The 18,007-nt window shown below is 34.9% G+C and overlaps 1 protein-coding gene across 1 annotated transcript in view; it reads right to left on the bottom strand.

The window, feature by feature from the left end:
- Positions 1-1,812: 1,812 nt before the first annotated feature.
- The window catches only part of LOC306846557 (adenylate cyclase type 8-like), a gene marked incomplete at its 5' end in the record, with an annotated part of 48,572 nt that continues 32,377 nt past the window's right edge, over positions 1,813-18,007 (bottom strand). The window contains 9 exons of the mRNA XM_079380015.1: positions 1,813-2,464; positions 3,687-3,801; positions 3,948-4,040; positions 4,367-4,513; positions 7,751-7,909; positions 14,055-14,136; positions 16,218-16,390; positions 16,566-16,655; positions 17,733-17,934. Of these exons, the coding sequence (XP_079236141.1) occupies positions 1,980-2,464; positions 3,687-3,801; positions 3,948-4,040; positions 4,367-4,513; positions 7,751-7,909; positions 14,055-14,136; positions 16,218-16,390; positions 16,566-16,655; positions 17,733-17,934 (1,546 nt within the window). The 3' untranslated portion in view covers positions 1,813-1,979. The remainder of the gene's footprint in view (positions 2,465-3,686; positions 3,802-3,947; positions 4,041-4,366; positions 4,514-7,750; positions 7,910-14,054; positions 14,137-16,217; positions 16,391-16,565; positions 16,656-17,732; positions 17,935-18,007) is intronic.

The raw sequence follows: 18,007 nt of genomic DNA, 5'->3' as shown, positions 1-18,007 counted from the left end.
TGTGCCAGTTTTCGGGCATTTTAACTCTGATCTTTGAACGATAATTTCAACCCCCCTTCTATTTCTCTCTGTATTTTCCCATTCTCACATATACACTTAATCACACTCAACATCAAAGCTTTGCACGGTTCACCATAGCAACTGCCTCCATTCAATTGTATCCCTCAGTTAAATAAAACAGCAGGAGAATCACAACATCCCTGATTGGCTGTCAAGAGTGTGACAGGTGTGATGTGATTACTAGCCCCGCCCACCCGTCAGAAATACAGTCGGAGGAAGCATGTCCGACTGACAAGATGAGGAGATCTGTTTCCATGGAGACAACATCTACGTAAGGAGAGTGGGAAGAAGAAAAACGAGAGAGAAAAAACCCAGTTGAAACATTACACCAATCCAGTAAATAATAAAATAAATTATAACTTACTATGTAATTAAAATGTTCTTTACTACTATTAAGAGAGAGATTCTACTAGACACATGCACACATATCGATTCGACTTCAGTTATTTGATCGGTGGTGCAGCTAATAATTGAGTCTGAGTCAACATCGCCCTCTACAGGACAGACCTGCACTGCTACCTTTATGTGTATAATACTTGTATAAAATATTAATGTGACCCTGGACCACAAAACCAGTCATAAGTCGCACGGGTATATTTGTAGCAATACCCAACAATTGTATGGGTCAAAATTATAAATTTTTCTCTTATGCCAAAAATCATTAGGATAAGTAAATATGTTTCATGAAGAGATTTAGTAAATTTCCTACCATTAATATATCAAAACTTAATTTTTGATTAGTAATATGCATTGCTAAAAACTTCATTTGGACAACTTTAAAGCAATTTTCAGATTCCAGATTTTCAAATAGTTGTATCTCGGCCAAATGTTGTCCTATCATAACAAACCATACATCAATGGAAAGCTTATTTATTCAGATGTATAAATCTCAATTTAAAAAAAAAAATGTGGCTAGCCTACTTATATTCAGAATAACTTAATGGGCTATGTAAGTTAAAAACTATTTTTTTAAATTAAAATAATTACATTTAATTAACATAAGGCTGTGTGCACCAGGAGCCCAACCTGATTTAAAGAAGCAGTCAAAGAATCTGCCAGCTTTGACACGTCACACACCTTCATTGGAAAATCCTTGACAATCTTTGTCGCTCTCGATTGTTCGTATTGAGGCATCAGAATACTCTCTCAATGCAACTTCATGCTTTATCTGTAAAAGCATTCTGTATCTGTAATAATATATATATATAGTCCAGGTGTTTTTGCTTCAGTGTATCTAAACATTTAAAAATATATGGCGCTAAACAAAAGGCAAAACATTAGTAAAAGTGTTGACGGAGAAAGGAATTTGTTATAAACACCTTAATACGGCATTATTTGCAACATTCCTAATAATATCAAAACAATAATAGTGCAGTCTGAAATATATTTATGAAATGTTCCCGTAATGTCAGTTTTTTTGTTTAGCAGTTTACGACAAAAAAAAAACAAAACCCAAAAACACTGACTTAATGTCAAAAAAATTAAAATGTCAGTAGCCTAAACATGTGAAGTTATTTAGATAGATGTACTTAAACATAATAGTAAACTGATAAACAATGTATATGATTAATTATTTTGCCGTCAACAAAAAAAAAAAGCTTGCAGATGAGACCATTTTGGTTTTAAGTGTTGAATACATTCTGGGTTTAGGGATGTTAATAATTCTGAGAAGAATCTCAGTGTTACAATATTTCCGATATAACGTGAGGCATCGTCACGAATGTAAAGAATCAAACATACAGAGCTTTATTTAAAGGAAGCCCATACCCTTATAAAAAATTAAACCCCTTTATTGTTTCTCAAATACAAAAGAAATACAAAAAGAAACACAGACAGCAAGAGAGACACTCAGTCAGTGGCAGCCGTCTGAAGTACGGCTCAGTCTTTTTGTTAAGTATGCAGTCTGTTTTCCCCGTCCACTAGGTCAGCTCGCTCTTGTCCGTGACCTCGGCGTGGTTGGTGTCCGAGCCGGCCGGTGCCAGCAGAGTTCTGCGGTTGTAGTGGCCCTTCATGATGCCTGAGTTGTTGTTTTCATTGAGGATTTGTTTCTGTTTCTGCCGGTTGAGGGACTGGACCAGGCCGAGCACCACGGCGGCGAGCGAGTACTGGCCCGTGAGCTTCCTCGGCTGCATGATGAGCGGGTTGGGCTGCACGCGGCCCAGCAGGAAGTGCGTACGGATCTTGCCTTCCTGTTCGCTGATGCCCTTCACGTAGATCTCGCCTCGGTATTCGAAGGCGAAGCCGCGCTCGTTCAGGATGGCGTACGTCTCCTCTGGGAGCTGGATCTTCCCACTGACGCCCGTGCTGTCCATGCGACTTGCCAGATTGACCGTTTTCCCCCAAATATCATACTGCGGCTTCTTAGCACCGATCACTCCAGCCACCACGGAGCCATGAGCCATACCTGAGGAGAGAGAAAGCACAGCATGCATCAGCACATCTCACTTTTAAAAAGACTATATGGTCTAACATGCATTTCAGCCTTCTAATAGAGGCTCTAAAAAATCCTCTTCTGATTTTGGTCATAAATAAATCATTCAAGACAGACCTGAGGTTTTCAAGTAAAGAAGCCCCAAATTTATCATTTTAATTAATTAATTTATTAGACTGTTTTATACCATGACAGCCAATTTTTGTGGTAAGAACTAAGTAGAGTCAGCTATAAAAAAATTTATAAAAAATGATTAAACATATTTAGAAGGCGATAAGGGCTAGACAAACAGGATAAATAATTTATCATTTTTCTATTTTAATGAATTTTAAACTAATTTATTTCTGTGATGCAAAGCTGAATTTTCAGCAGCCATTAGTCTAGTCTTCAGTGTGGCATGATCCTTCAGAAATCCTTCTAATATGCTGAGTTGGTTCTTGGCAAATCTGACATTATTATTATTATTAGTTGAAAATGGCTGTGCTGCTTATTTTTAAAACAGAAATTGTAATAAAAAAAAAATTCAGCATTCTGTGATTTCAAAAGAACACTTTTTATTTGAATTAGAAATCTTTTGTAACATTTCTACTGTCACTTTTGACTAATTTAATGCATAATAAAAATATTAATTTCTTAAAAATATAACCTTACTGACCACTTACTCGCACTTTTGAATGGCAGTCTACAGTCTATTTTGTATATGCCCTTGAGATAAAAATAATACTAATAAAAAGTTGATTTTACAGCATGATTTTAAAATAAATCACATGGTGAAGAACTTCATTACCCATGATCCTGAAAGGACACTGACCAGTCAGAGAAGTAACCATGGAAACAGGACTAGTGACTGCCAACTCCCACAAAGCATTGCAAATGACATAATTGAGTCTCCTTAAAACCTCAAATATATTTTGCAATAATATTTTGTAAATACAATTTCAATCAAAAAATTGATTTCCCCCCCTCCTTTTTTTGGATTCTAATCAAATTGTAATATTGTGAATAATTTCAGAGCTAATTTTGATTCATGGCTTTGAATATTTATTGAAAATGTTCTGAAATGCCTATGGAGAAAACAAACAGGAAAAATACTTCTGGAAGCAAGGCTGATTATAAAGCGGGCAGTCACTGTTGCGTTCCAATCTCACTTTGAAATGTTCTTCTGAATTATTTGTTTGAATCATTTGACTCTTACCGATTCTGAGCTGGAAGTTGTTAAACGAATGTTTGTTGATCTCCTGAATGCTTTCATTCAAAGCAATGGAGAAATCGGCCAGTGCGCACAGATGCCCCCATTTATCCTCACATTGCTATGGTAACACACATATAGAAAGATAAGTTCACAAACTACACCTTTTTTATAGATTTTAAACTACAAACACTAGTGACTATAGGATTATAAGACATCAGATGCATTAGTGTGTAGGCTTCTGTAGGTGTGTGTGTGTTTTCACACTTGTTTCTCAGGAGACAGTCCTGACACGGCCATGTATGTGCTGCCGATGGTCTTTATCTTCTCGATGTCCTGAAATCGCTCCTCCCCCAGAAGCTGCAAACAGACAGTCTTTCAGATATGACAGCCAACATTTGCAGCATTAAACATTCATCAGCAGCTTCTGAGCAGGTGTGATGGATCTGTGTGTCTTAGAGAGAATCATTCATATTAAAGGGATAGTTCAGCCTAAACTGACAGTTCTGTCATTATTTACTTACCCTCATTTCATTACAAACCTATACGCTGTGATTTTTGTCATGATGAACTGTAATTGAATATGTTTGGATCAACATGGGGGTGAGTAAATATTGCCAGAACTGTCATTTATTGGTGAACTATGCCTTTAAATACGTGTATGTTTGCGCTGGTAGAATTCTGACCTCATCAAAATCAGCGATGATCTCGTTGAGCAGCCGCAAACACTCCACACCCTGATTATTCATCTCAGTCTGCGAGTAAAAGTCAGCAAAGCCTGGAATGGAGGCGAACATCACTCCCACCGTGTCATATGACTGTGAGTAGAGCTCCTACGGATGGAGATCACACGTTAGAAACCTCCTCGCTGGAATAAGGTCGATTTCAGAGTTTTCTTCCATTTGACACAAATGAGCTTTAAATCAACAGATGTGAATACATATAGAAATGCGGGTCCAATGAACTTCAGAACAATAATACAGTGTGTGTGGTATAAGCAGCATGGGGTGACTTTTTAAAACTCTCCACTACAGGGCAGTGTTGCTTTATAACAAACACACTTGATTGACTCATAAAACCAGAAGGCAGAACAGATGCATCTGATAAGGCTGATATCTGACATATAATGCCAACAAAACACCATACAAAAACCATGGTTTACACATATTTTGTTATAAATTGTGCAATACAGTGTGTTTATATACATTTAAGGGAGTCTCTTCTGCTCATCAAGGCTGTATTTATTCGATCAAAAATTAAATCTTATTGCAATTTCTAATATTGGTTTCCTATTTTAATATACTTTAAATTATATATATAATTTAATTCTGTGACGCAGCGCTGAATTTTCAGCATCATTACTCCAGTCTTCAGTATCGCATGATCCTTCAGAAATCATCCTAATATGCTGATTTATTATGAGTGTTGAAACTGTTGTGCTGCTTCATATTGTTTTTTGGAACATGTGATACTTTTTTCTTTGATTCTTTGATGAATACAAAGACAAAAAGAGCAGCATTTGTTCAAAATAGAAATCTTTTCTAATAATATAAGTCTTTACTATGACTTTTTATTAATTTAACACATCCCTCCTGAATAAAAGTATTAATTTCTTTAAAACAACTAAAGAAATAAAAAAAATACTGACCTCACACTTTTGAATAGCATTGTATTTTGTAACAAAATTTATTTTAAAAATAAATGCTGTCCTTTTTAACTTTTTTATTAAATCAGAGAATCCTTAAAAAAATAATAAAAATAAAAATAATACAAAATGAAGCAGCACATACTGTAAAGTATATTTTAAAGTATATAAGCAAATTATATAATAATAATTATATTATAATTATTTTATATATATATATATATATATATATATATATATATATATATATATATATATATATATATATATATAATATTATATAATTATTATAATTATGTAATATAATATAAATATAATAATAATTTTTATATAGAATTAATGCAGCAAAAAACTATTGCAGTGGCATAGAAAAATTATGCATGTGTGCAATAATTATAAAACAGAACACAAGAGGGGTCCTGTGTGAACGAACTCTGAACAGCCTTAAAAATTCATAGCTTAAAGACACTTCCCATATACACAGTTATGCAGACCTCACAGGTGCCACACAACACACATCTACCACACCTTTCAAATTAAGTGTGCAATTCATATAAAGTTTGTGACTAATTTTGTACATTTAAAGTGTAATGTGTGCAAGCCACAAGGCCACTGCTCTAACTACTTTGCAGTTTAAAGAGGGAGCTGTGGTCAATAGCATGATCAATATTAGAGGAGGTTAAACTCTCTCCATACTCCCCAAACATTCAGCATCGCACTGATACGCCCCACTGACGCATGATGTCATCACTGCATGCCAGTACTGCTGAGCGATCATACTTATAAAATGTCAGTGACTGCTGAAGACAAGTGTAGAAAACAGGTAATAATACACTTAATATGTGTTAGTCACTGAACTAAATTACTGCAGTGCCCTTTAAGAGTGGCAGGTTTTGAGAGCAAGACAGTGTATGTGTGCGTGTGTGAGGGAGAGCGATCATTTTCTCATCTTAATAATAGCAGAGAGTGACGTAAATTATAGCTCACACAATTCCAGACACACACACACACACACAAACGCACATACACATTTAGCGTCAGCAGTAAAATCATGCCTCAATACTCCACCTGATTATAAATGAATGGGATAATTAAAGCAACTCAATACTCTCTCTCTCTCTCTCTCTCTCTCTCCCCCACACACAAGCTTAATGGATGCATTTTTTATCTGAGAGTTATACAGCTCCATTATTTAGCCTCCCTATTGTCTGATTGACTGACAACGGAATATTCCAGAAATAAATAGAGGAGTCACATCAGGACAAGAGACCACATAAACACACAGCCCGCCTTTACTAAAAGAAAGAAAGGAAAGAAGGATGAAAGGAAGGAAAGAAAGAAAGGTAGGAAAGAAAAGAAAAAGAAAGAAGCTAGCAAAACAAAATATAAAAAATCTGTTACAGAAAGTATCAGAATGTATTTCAACAAGCTCAGTAAAAAAAGAAGTTCAGTCTAATTAAAGAAATTGATTTGACCCAATATAAACTACCATTCAAGTCTCTTATACTGAAATTATTTTAAAAATAATATAACAATGTTAATATTACAGTATAATATTAGATTAAACACAACAAAAACATTAATATTGTGAAATATTATCACAATTTTAATATATTTTAAAATGTTTTATAATTATAATTTATTCCTGTGATGGGAACACTGTATTTTCAGCATCGTTAATAAAGTTTTCAGTTTCACATGATCCTACAGAAATCATTTTACTATGCTGATTTGGGGCTCAAGCAACATTTCTTCTTATTATCACTGTTTAAAACAGTTGTGCTACTTCATATAGTAATATTAGATTATTTTAAGAAAGTAAAAGCATTTAATAGAAATATAAATCTTTTATAAGATTACATGTTTTACTGTCAACTTTGGTCAATTTAATACATCCTTGCTGAATAAAAGTATTATTTTTTTTCCAAAAAACAATAAAAATAAATAAATAAACAAATAAATGTGAATGTTAGTCTGTGTGCTCTGTTTTTTTTATAATTTTTAAAATAACGTGCCATTAACCTACCATCATGCTAAAGTCACACTCAACTGAAATAAATACAACTACAGAGTTGTTACCTGTGCAGAACATTCCAGATCAATTATCACTTTTGAGGTTTTGGGATAGCAAGGATGCTGTCTATTTTGCAGCTCACTAGATTTTGGACAGAGCTACAGACTTCACCTGTTCGTTTGGTATAGTCTTGTTTTGTCATGTATATTAATTATTCATTTGTATATCTTGCTTAATTACTATTGACTTCCGTAGTTAACTGTCATGTCAATAAAGCACAATAAAGGAGAGAGAGTGAAAGTGTCAGTGATTCATCCTCTCCTCCTCACATGTTCTTGCTGTCTAAGTGCTGCCATGCTTTTCCTGTCAGACTAAAGGAGTGAGACACCCAGATCCATTCTGTCTCTCTACCTCATTGTCTCTGTCTTTCTCCAGGAAGTGGCGTGCGACATGGCTGGGGAGAATGTTCCGGAGCATGTTCTCATTGTGTTCACGCAGCTCTCGCATCTCATTTATCTCTTCCTTCGCCTGTACACGCCACAGGAAGTCCAGACGAGCGGTATACTCCAGCTGAGAGACAGAGAGAATAAAGCTAGTCAGAACTAAAAAGCATCACAAGATACATTAAATCAACACAAACAAGCAAAAACACAGGACAGCCAACCAGTATTGCAGCCCTATACTGTTATTTTACAAAGCATTCATCAGGCTCACACAGTCCTTGGCTGAGAAAGATTGCCATATTCTACGGCTGTACAGGTCAGAGAGAAGCTCAATATCTGCCCAGATACACACATATCATCTGATCACACTTCAAAACTGAATGTTTGTCTGCACAACTGCAAAGAATATTATGAATTTTCCCCTGCTACTAAACTCAGAACAGATAGACAGTGAGGGACAAATATTAATAACATAAAATATATAGCAAGAAGTCTCTTATGCTCACCAAGGCTGCATTTATTTGATCAAAATACAGAGAAAACAGTAATGCTGTGAAATATTATTACAATTTAAATGAACTGGTTTCTATTTCAATATATTTTAAAATGTAATGTATTCCTGTGATGCAAAGCTGAATTTTCAGCAGCCATTACTCTAGTCTTAAGTGTCACATAATGCTTCAGAAATCATTCTAATATGCTGATTTAGTGGTGAAGAAACCTCTTAAAACTTGATTTGTAAATTGTACGTGTTTATACACATATTTACTGTCATTTTTAACTTATTTAATGTGCCATAGTTGAATACATTTTACTATCCTCAAACCTGTTTTGTATATATAAGAAGAAAAGGCTTCAAAGAAGAGAGAGACAAAAAACGGGTATATCTAATAACCGTCTGCAATACTAGGCAGATAAATCTCAAATACACACTCGGCAAACACAATCCAGTCACTGGAAAAAAAGATACACAAAAATCCTAGCAACCAGAGGAGGAAAGCATCTGTAGGTAATCAACGATAGGAAAGATGCAGAGAGGTGCACTTTTTCTTAAATGTGGAAAATGACTCAAATATTAAAAAATATATATACAAATGCTTTACAACATTGATTCCAAATGTCCTTATGGTTCATATTTAAAAATATTCTCAATTTAAATGTAAAAGACTATAGTATGATATTTACACAAGTATTAAATCCTAACATCTTACTATTTATAATACCATCCATTTGCATCAATGACAACATTTTTACGTTATAAGTGCTTTAGCTAATTTCCGTAGGTGTGATTTTGGCCCATTGCTCCATGCAGATTTGCTCCGGTTTGTTGAGGTTAATCAGATTTCATTTTCAAACAGTGCCATATTCTCAGTTGAATTATACTAGTCTTTAACTAGGCCACTGTAGGTTATTCACATTTTCGTTTTTGAACAAGTTAATTAAAAAGTTAATTTGGCTTTGGGATCATCGTTCTGCTAAAAGCATCAGGTTTTTGGCAGACTATTCCTCCCACTGATTTAAGCTAATGCCCAGCCCTTGAGCAAGATGCCACAACCTCGTTACCAAACTACACTGAATGAATAACTTGTTTTACATTTGGACAGTACATATAAATTGAATTTCTTCTGGTTAAGCTGGCTCTATTTAGACCTTGTATAAAGATCCATCTCGGGTTATGAGACCAAGTGGTCAGCCGATACATTTTTGCTGTTTATATCTGGAGAAGCGTCTCAGATGTGTCTCCTGTGACCACTAGTGTTCAGTTTCAATAGGAGGGTCTCTGATTTCATGAATACACACATCACTCACAATGTTTATCTTTTTTCGTGTAACCAAAGTGCAAAAAGTGCTGTCTATGAGGCATCAAGACAGATTAGTGTTTCACTATAAATCACATGTGCTTCTGATCACATCTGGTACAGTAAGTGGTTTCAGTGATTAGATCACAAAACATAAGAATCATCTGAACTGAATCTTAATTTCATATAGGACTTCTAGGACTTCTTTGGAGCTTTTAAAGTCTCTGTCTTTATTTCGCACAGTGATATGTGGGACATTCTGGATCCGGGTCATTTCTACTTCCTGGTAACTAAACCAGTAGAGCCTTGTGCTCTCTGCACAATTTCTGCATTTGCTCTACTCCATTTAACTTTCTTTGGAACACTCCGTCTACATTCACAGCTGTCCTTATGATTCACAAGATGAATCATGATTCCTCATCTGGGACTATCAGAGCAATATAAAACATCACATTAAAATAATTAAGTATCAGTGCTTTGAAATGTCACAGACAGTTTAATGAGGGTCTAAGATTTTCTCCTCCAATCTAAATTTCAACTTTACTCTCTTAAAAGGACAAAGTACTCCAGCATTCAAAAGTTCGAGGTCAAATCAATTTTTTTAATGCTTTTGAAAGAAGCCTCGTAATGTGTGCCTGGATTTATTTGATTAAAAAGTATTAAAATTATTATTAAAAATATTTTTACAATTAATTTTTTTTTTTACATTTGAATACACTTTAAAATGAATTAAAATAAATAAAATTCCGAATACATTTACTCCTGTGAATTTTCAGCAGCCATTACTTAAGTCTCTTTAGTGTCACATGATCCTTCGGAAATAATATTAATATGCTGATTTGCTGCTCCAGAAACCTTTCTTATTAAAATCAATGTTGAAACACGTAAAACGTTGTGACACATTTTGGGAAAAATTTTGCTTTTCTACTTTTTCTAAAGAACAGCATTTATTTGAAATCTAAAATATTTTAATTTTTTTTGTCCTTTTTGGAGCTTGACTACTTCTTACAACCTACTGCATGAAAAAACAGCCAAGATATTCTGAAAGCTAAAAACCTTTTGTCCTCAAGCAACACGAGTAGATGATGACATCATTTTTGACATCACTGTTTTCTTTCTTTCATACACTGCACGCAGTAAGTACCCTTAAATGCTTAGACAGTGTTGTGACCCTTTGCGGTACGTCTCGACTCTAACAGGAAGTGAGCTGTGCTGCGTTTCTGATATCTCTGTTCATCCTGGCTTCCATCAGCTCTCTTCCAGCCAAAGAGCTCCAACAAGGTTCCCCTTAATTAAGCAGTAACACACACTCATCTGCATACATTTATATCCAGCTTTAATTGGAACTGTTTCACAAAGGCGTCCAGATTGAAAAATTAATTTACTAACAGTCAGGGTGTGATGTAAGTGTTTATGCATGTGTATGAGTGTAAAATGCATGTGTGTGTTTGCATTTATTTGCGTATGCTCTCAAAGATGATTTTATGAGGAGTAATTATGCAAGTGTGGCAGACAGGGGTGTGCGACTGTCTGACTGATTATTAAAAACACATCAACAAGACTAACCTCCATTAACCTCTAAAACACATGCACACAGAGATGGACGCACACACTCAGACATTAGACAATTAAGGCAGTGCATATCAAGCAAATTACTTTTGACAAAAGCAAACTGTATGAGTTTTAGAACAAATGAGTTTTAGAAGTTTTAGGTGTCTTGGGAGGGTCGGTTTTGAATCTCACTGCTGTCTGGAGTGGACCGGGACTTTATCGCTATCAGAACAGTAATTTAAACGGTTACAGTCTGGCTGGTGGAAGAGCAGCTGTTACAATAGTGGCTAAAATGAATGCATTGTTTTATCCATGATAAAATGATGTGCTAAGCTCTTCGGTGGTGACGTTCTGGTTCTCAAGGCTCTCACTCAGCAGATAATACAAAACTTCTATCCCTCATGCCTTATTCCCTTGAGCAAGGCATGTACCTGCATTCACAGTTTAATCAAGGGGAACATGTGCTGAATTTACACCATTTTATTGCCTTTCAGAGCTCAGTAGACTCATTGGAGCTCTCCATTTATAGAAAGTATCTACTTTGTCCTATATTTTTCTCCTAAATTCTTTAGAAAGACTAAAGAGACACACTAAAGGCTCTCTTTTTAATCTCAGTTCTGTCTACACCGCAAAAATAACTTCTTTGTATGTTTTTAATTATTCAGTTTTAAAATATCTTTTTTTTTTTAAATCCTTAAAACAAGACTCATTTTCTTGAGAAGCCACAACGCATAATATATAAAGACTTGTTTTCAGAAACTGTATCTTTAATACAAGTCTATTTTGTCTTACTCCACTGATCATTTTTAAAAAGGGGCCCCCTAAGGGGACAAAAATATGATATGAGAGGAAAAATATTTCAATGTTTTTGTGTTGGCTCACAAAACATTTGAATTCTCTTGCAAAAGTATTGCATTGCCCCAAACTTTGTTTGATCACAAAAGTATTAAAAATCATCCTAATATCATTCCATCACAAAAGGTTTGTGAGCATCAACAAACCACTGAAGTATAATTCCACCATCTCAGTGTTTTTCCCCATTACCATGTCCCATTATATATATATATATATATATATATATTTATTTTTTTTTTTTTTTTTTTTTTTCACTTGTTTTAAGTATAAATAATTGATAAAAAGTGAATAAAACAACTAGTGAAGTAAAACACACTTAAAGGACACCAATTATGCACCTTTTCTCAAAATGTAATATAAATCTCAGGTGTCCCCAGAATGCGTCTGTGAAGTTTCAGCTCAAAATACCCCACCGATAATTGATTATAGCATTCTGAAAATGCCTATTTTGAGTGGAAGCAGAAAGTGGCTGTTTTTGTGCATGTCTATTTAAATGCAAATGAGCTGCTGGTCCCCACCCCCTTTTCCAGAATAGGGGTGTGCCTGTATCTCAGATACTCCGCTAAAAAACATCTGTTTGGTTTTGATTATCATGCCTATCGCGCTGAAATCATGTGTTTTAAAGCCATATCAGTTTAAACTTGTGATTTACAGTTTACTGAGCGCACACAGAGATCGGCTGTCACACGGCATGGGAGTACTCTTTTTCATGTCTTATTGCACTTAAACTGTAAAATACACACAAGTTTATGTTAAAAACACACATAAGTTACAAAACACAGTCAGTTATATCTGTGAAGATAAACAGCTGGGAAAGTACACTGCTATCTACGCTGATAATATAACCCAAACAATAAAATAAAATAAAAGAAAATCACTCACCGCTCATCCAGAATAACATATAGCTTTAATAAAAATAAATTTCTTACTTGAACGCTGCTTTTAAATGTTCTAGTTTAAAGATAAACATGCATAATAGGTGTCCTATAAATTTGCGATAAAATGCAGGATAACAAGCATTAATGACTTATGCAGTGTTGCATCAAGTAATTATCTTGTTTTACACATTTTGAGAAATTTTCATTATTAAGTATTTTTCTTACGAATGTTTTTAAAATATTAAGATATTTTTGCAGTGTAGAAGCAATTAAACTATTAAATAATTTTAAATAACTGCAAATATACATACAGTAGGCTTCAAAGGATGAGTGCACCAGTGATACTTAAACAAATAAAATTAAATATAATTTTTAAAAAACATTTAACAACACAGCATGTCTTTGTCTTTTTTTTTTCCAAAATACTAAAATGTTCAAAAACATTTTCATTTTAAATTGAATGCTGATTCCCAAATTATCAGTGTGTTCTCAGACCTTTGCACCCCACCGTATATGCAAATAAATGTCTCATAAAACAACAGCATATGAAGAATAAAGCCTCATAGACACTGACCTGCAGTGACAAAGTGCTTGTTCATTCATCTGACACACACACAAACACCAAGATGAGGATAAATAAGAAATGATCAAATCACTGTCCAAGAAACACACGCCAAGTCCCAATCCATAGGCCAAGCAGTGCCAGTGGCACCACCTGCCTAAATGACATGCTGTTGCCATAGATACGAGGAGGGGGGGGGGGGCAAATACGGGCAGGCAGTTTATAGTTGGACATAACACATGGCACACAAGCACAAAGCATTTCGGTCATATGTGAGACTCCATGCGCCTTAATCAGAGCAGCGCCGATAGCACACACACACACACACACACACACCCCTACAAAAACCCAGCAGCGCTCATTTCTCTTTCTCTCTCGCTCATCACCACTCGGGCCGGCTCTTTCCCCTGATCTATGGCATCAAAGACAACAATCAGTAGAGTGAACTTAAAAAGCTCCGCACACACGGTGCATCAGACAGAGAGCAGGGCTTTTATATATTGACTGTGAGACCTTATGAAGCAGCCAATAACTTGCAGCCGTTTCTTAGAAACGTGACATTATAAAATAGGCACTGAATGGCCCCTGATCCGCTGTCAGGTTAGTGTTTGTGTGCGCGTCTGCTACCTGTTGGCCGTGGTAGAACACAGCTAAAAGGAACATCGCCATGAGAAGCAGAGACGTTTCCTTGGTTCCCAGGAAGTTTTTGCTGTAACCAGAGAAACAGGACAGAAAGTCTCATGAGTTCTGCAACATGTCCATAGTGCAGTTAGTTAAGAGAAACATCTGTCATGAATGTCATAAAGAGCCTTGATGATATAATCACAGTGTACACTGTTTGTCAAACACTTATGATATCTGTTATATGAAAAAACAATTTGTTTGTAAAGGGGTCATGAACTACCTTTTAAAAAAAATAATTATTTTGTACTGTTCTCTGAGGGCCACTTATGTTTTTTTTACATCAAAAAACATAATTTAGAAGTAATAGGCTATTTTCTATCCCGTTTTTAACCTCCTTCATCGGAACACTCTGTTTGAATAGGTGTGGTGGATTGTAGACTCAGAAGTAAACATCCACTGCTATGATTAGCTAATAGTTGTGTATGTTTGACAGCCTACATCCTTCATAGATGGACACGGCTGTGATAGGTTAAAAATGCATAAATACTCAGTATATATCAAACAATCTGTAATAACAGACAAAGCAATAGTGACTATGTAATAAAAAACAGTTACTCACACTTGTGTGGTGAGACATTACTGTTGGATCCAATACAGCTGGAACAGCATTTTCTTTTAGTTTCAGTCTTTCTGAAAATCCTGCATCGAATTGTGCCCTGTTTGTAATTGAATCCGTGGTAAAAATTAAGTGAACAAAGGACCAAGTTTGTACTGACGTGGTCTGGCACTTCAATTAAAAGTAAAGCTAATCAAATAAAGTTTATCATTTGGTTTCTGCGTAAACCTGCATTCGCTCATCTCGTTATTTGCCCGACATGTGTGAATCTGTGGACGGGGCTAAACAGGCAGTGATGTAGAAGCAGGCGTTGATCTTCTTCTGCGGAGGCAGTGCTTAGCCACACTATTACATCATAAAGTAGCACATTCCACAAGCTGTCGTTTTGGCAGACTGGATTCAATATAAGCTATTTTTAGACTAACAGGAAAGTTTTGAGATCTGAAACTTACAGGATGTTTTTATAGCACAATGACCTCTTATACGTCAAAAGATCAAGGGAATTTAGATTTTTCAGTTCATGACCCCTTTAAGGTGGTACCTTGTTCAGGATTTGGTTCAGAGGCTTAGTTCTTGTTTAGGGGTTGTATTTAGTAGATGGTTTTATCCTAAGTGATTTACAGTGTTCTTATTACTTAAGTAAATGTGGAGGACAAAGATGATAGCTAGGGAGGACGGATTAAAATAAAAACAATATAAAAAAAATGTATATATGTTTTTTTTTTTAAATCTCTCGCTCACGAAGGCAACATTTATTTGATCAAAAATACAGTAAATACAGTAATATTGTGAAATATTATTATCATTTAAAATAACTCTTTTCTATTTTAAAATATTGTAAAATGTAATTTATTCCTGTGATGGAAAAGCTGAATTTTCAGCGTCAGTACGCCAGTCTTCAGTGTCACATCATCCTTCAGAGATTATCCTTATACACTAATTTGGTGCTCAGGAAACATTTGTGTTGCTTAATATTTTTGTGGAAACGATTTTTTCATAATCTTTTATCTAACGTTCAAAAAACAGCATTTATATATAGCATTTGATATACAAATCTTTTGTAACATGGTAAATATCTTTATCTCTATTTAATACAGTCACATACTGACCCAAACTTTTGACAGTGTATGAAGGCAGTAACAGAAGTGTATGTGCATGTCATGAGACAGAAAAATTACAACCCTTTCAGGGTTTAAACCTATAAACTTACAGCTGCCAGCCTATATTTTGATCACCAGGCCACACCTCTCACATTTACTTTCTGGTTTAGAGTTTGAGGTGTCCTTTTCATTAAGAATTTGGTGGAAGACAGAAATTTATGACTGGCTGACGTCAATCATAAAACTTGCAGAAATTATTAAAACACTTGCAGACTGCTGCTTTAGAAGCAGCATGATATTTATTGCTCTTATAGCTGGTCAACGTCATCTTACGAACTTGCTTGAGTCATTACAATTACATCCATACTGTTAGTGTGTGATGTATAATTTTGCACTTTAGAATTTTTTCCTTCATGGCTCCTGAATGGCACAATGTGGGAGTTTGCATACCTCTGATTAAGTGTAAGTGTGTCATAGCGGATGAACAGTGGTGTGTAGAAGGCCTCGGTCAGCACTGCGTAGATAGTGATCATGATCAGCAGGATGGCCAGCTTCAGAACCGAGTTCAGTCTGAGGAACACTGCACATGTCACCATCGCCAACACTCCAGTAAACACGAAATACTGTCAATAAACGGGCAGACAACCTCACCATTAGCAACCCACCGCTCGATGTACAGTGAATGAATTGATTTTAAACAGTTTACACATTTGCTAGAATTCTATCAATCCTTATAACAGACAGAAAATGGCAAGAAGCTGTGGGTCTGATTATGTGGGAGGCAGTGGATGAAAAGACCTCTGGGTAGAAGCAGATATCGGGGATTGAGGCAGATGCATTAAACGTCTGGTTCCTGAATGAGCCGGATTTATCGAAATCACACCAAAGCTACAATAAAAAAGAAAGACAGTGCTGATGTTAGAGAATTTATTGCATTTGAGAATTCATCTGTATAAAGAGCAATATAATTACATTTCCAAAAACTTTCTAGCTGTAGGTTTATGTAACTGAAAAATGGCTGATATAATATTCTACTGAAAGCAGTAACTGATACTATTCTATTCAAATATTTCTCAAAATATTTCATATTTATTAAAAATATGAAACAATGAAGATCAAATGTTTTACATATAATTTAGGCATCACATTATAAAACACAGTATGAAAAACTGATGTTTATTTTTAAATTGGCTAAAGATGAATTTAACTGACTAATTTAATTTAATTTAAGTGTTTTTAAAGATCAACTTGATGATGGAAAAAGTCATCTTAATGTAAAAAATAGGAAAGTTATTAAATAAAAAATCCACATTAAATATTGACTAATACAATGCATTTGAAAAAATTGCTAATATTAGCCAATACTCAATATGATATTATATGAGTCAAAATCTGCTAAAGGGTAATAATGGAACAACAGTTTTAAATGATTTTACACTATTATTTAGAACAGGATCTGTATTTTCATGGGTTTAAATAAATTATTTTTGTTATAAGAGACAATAAAAATAACTTTGTCCATCAAAAACACACCTGGCAAAAAAAATAAAAATAAATAAAAAAGTGAACTTGATTTTCAAAGTCAATGAATTTGCAACAGTTAAATGTAACATTTTTTTTTACAAGTCAAAGCTGTCAGTCTCTGAGTGTCACAATTTATTTAGGCCATGAAATAAAATTAATTCTGTAAAATAGTATAATGAACTATGCAAAAAGCATTTTGAACATTTTATAATAAAAAGATGTTATATTTAATTACCAGTTTGCAGATTTTGAGCCATGCATTGTGCAATTCTTTGTCACTAGATTCTATAATGAATATAAATTAATTTATACTCCACTGTGGGACTATAATTCTTGAACTGAAATTGGTTCAGCTCACAAATGAAAACTTTATATATCCACAATAACATCTGCAAGATTATAATGACGAAATTAAAACTAAAATAAAAAATGTTTGCTCACTATGTTGATCATGGCAGCCAGGAAGTTGATGAGGATGGAGAGGAAGATGACGACGTTCCGTGCAGCGTACGTTTCGTTCACCCAGCAACATGCTTTTCGCAAAACCAGCGGCAAACACTTATAATCCTCCGCCGTTGTCACAACAACAAGGCAACAGTGCAGCAAGATGAGGACGGAGAACTGTATCACCATAGTGACCATCCTATAAACATGAGCGATTTCATATTATATGATGCTCTCGTGGGAGTAATCGAATATTCGAGACTGGTGTGGAT

Source organism: Barbus barbus (assembly GCF_936440315.1).
Source record: "Barbus barbus genome assembly, chromosome: 26".
Taxonomy (NCBI): Eukaryota; Metazoa; Chordata; class Actinopteri; order Cypriniformes; family Cyprinidae; genus Barbus; species Barbus barbus.
Note: the sequence above shows the minus strand (reverse complement) of the source record. Positions and strands in the feature narration are given on the sequence as shown.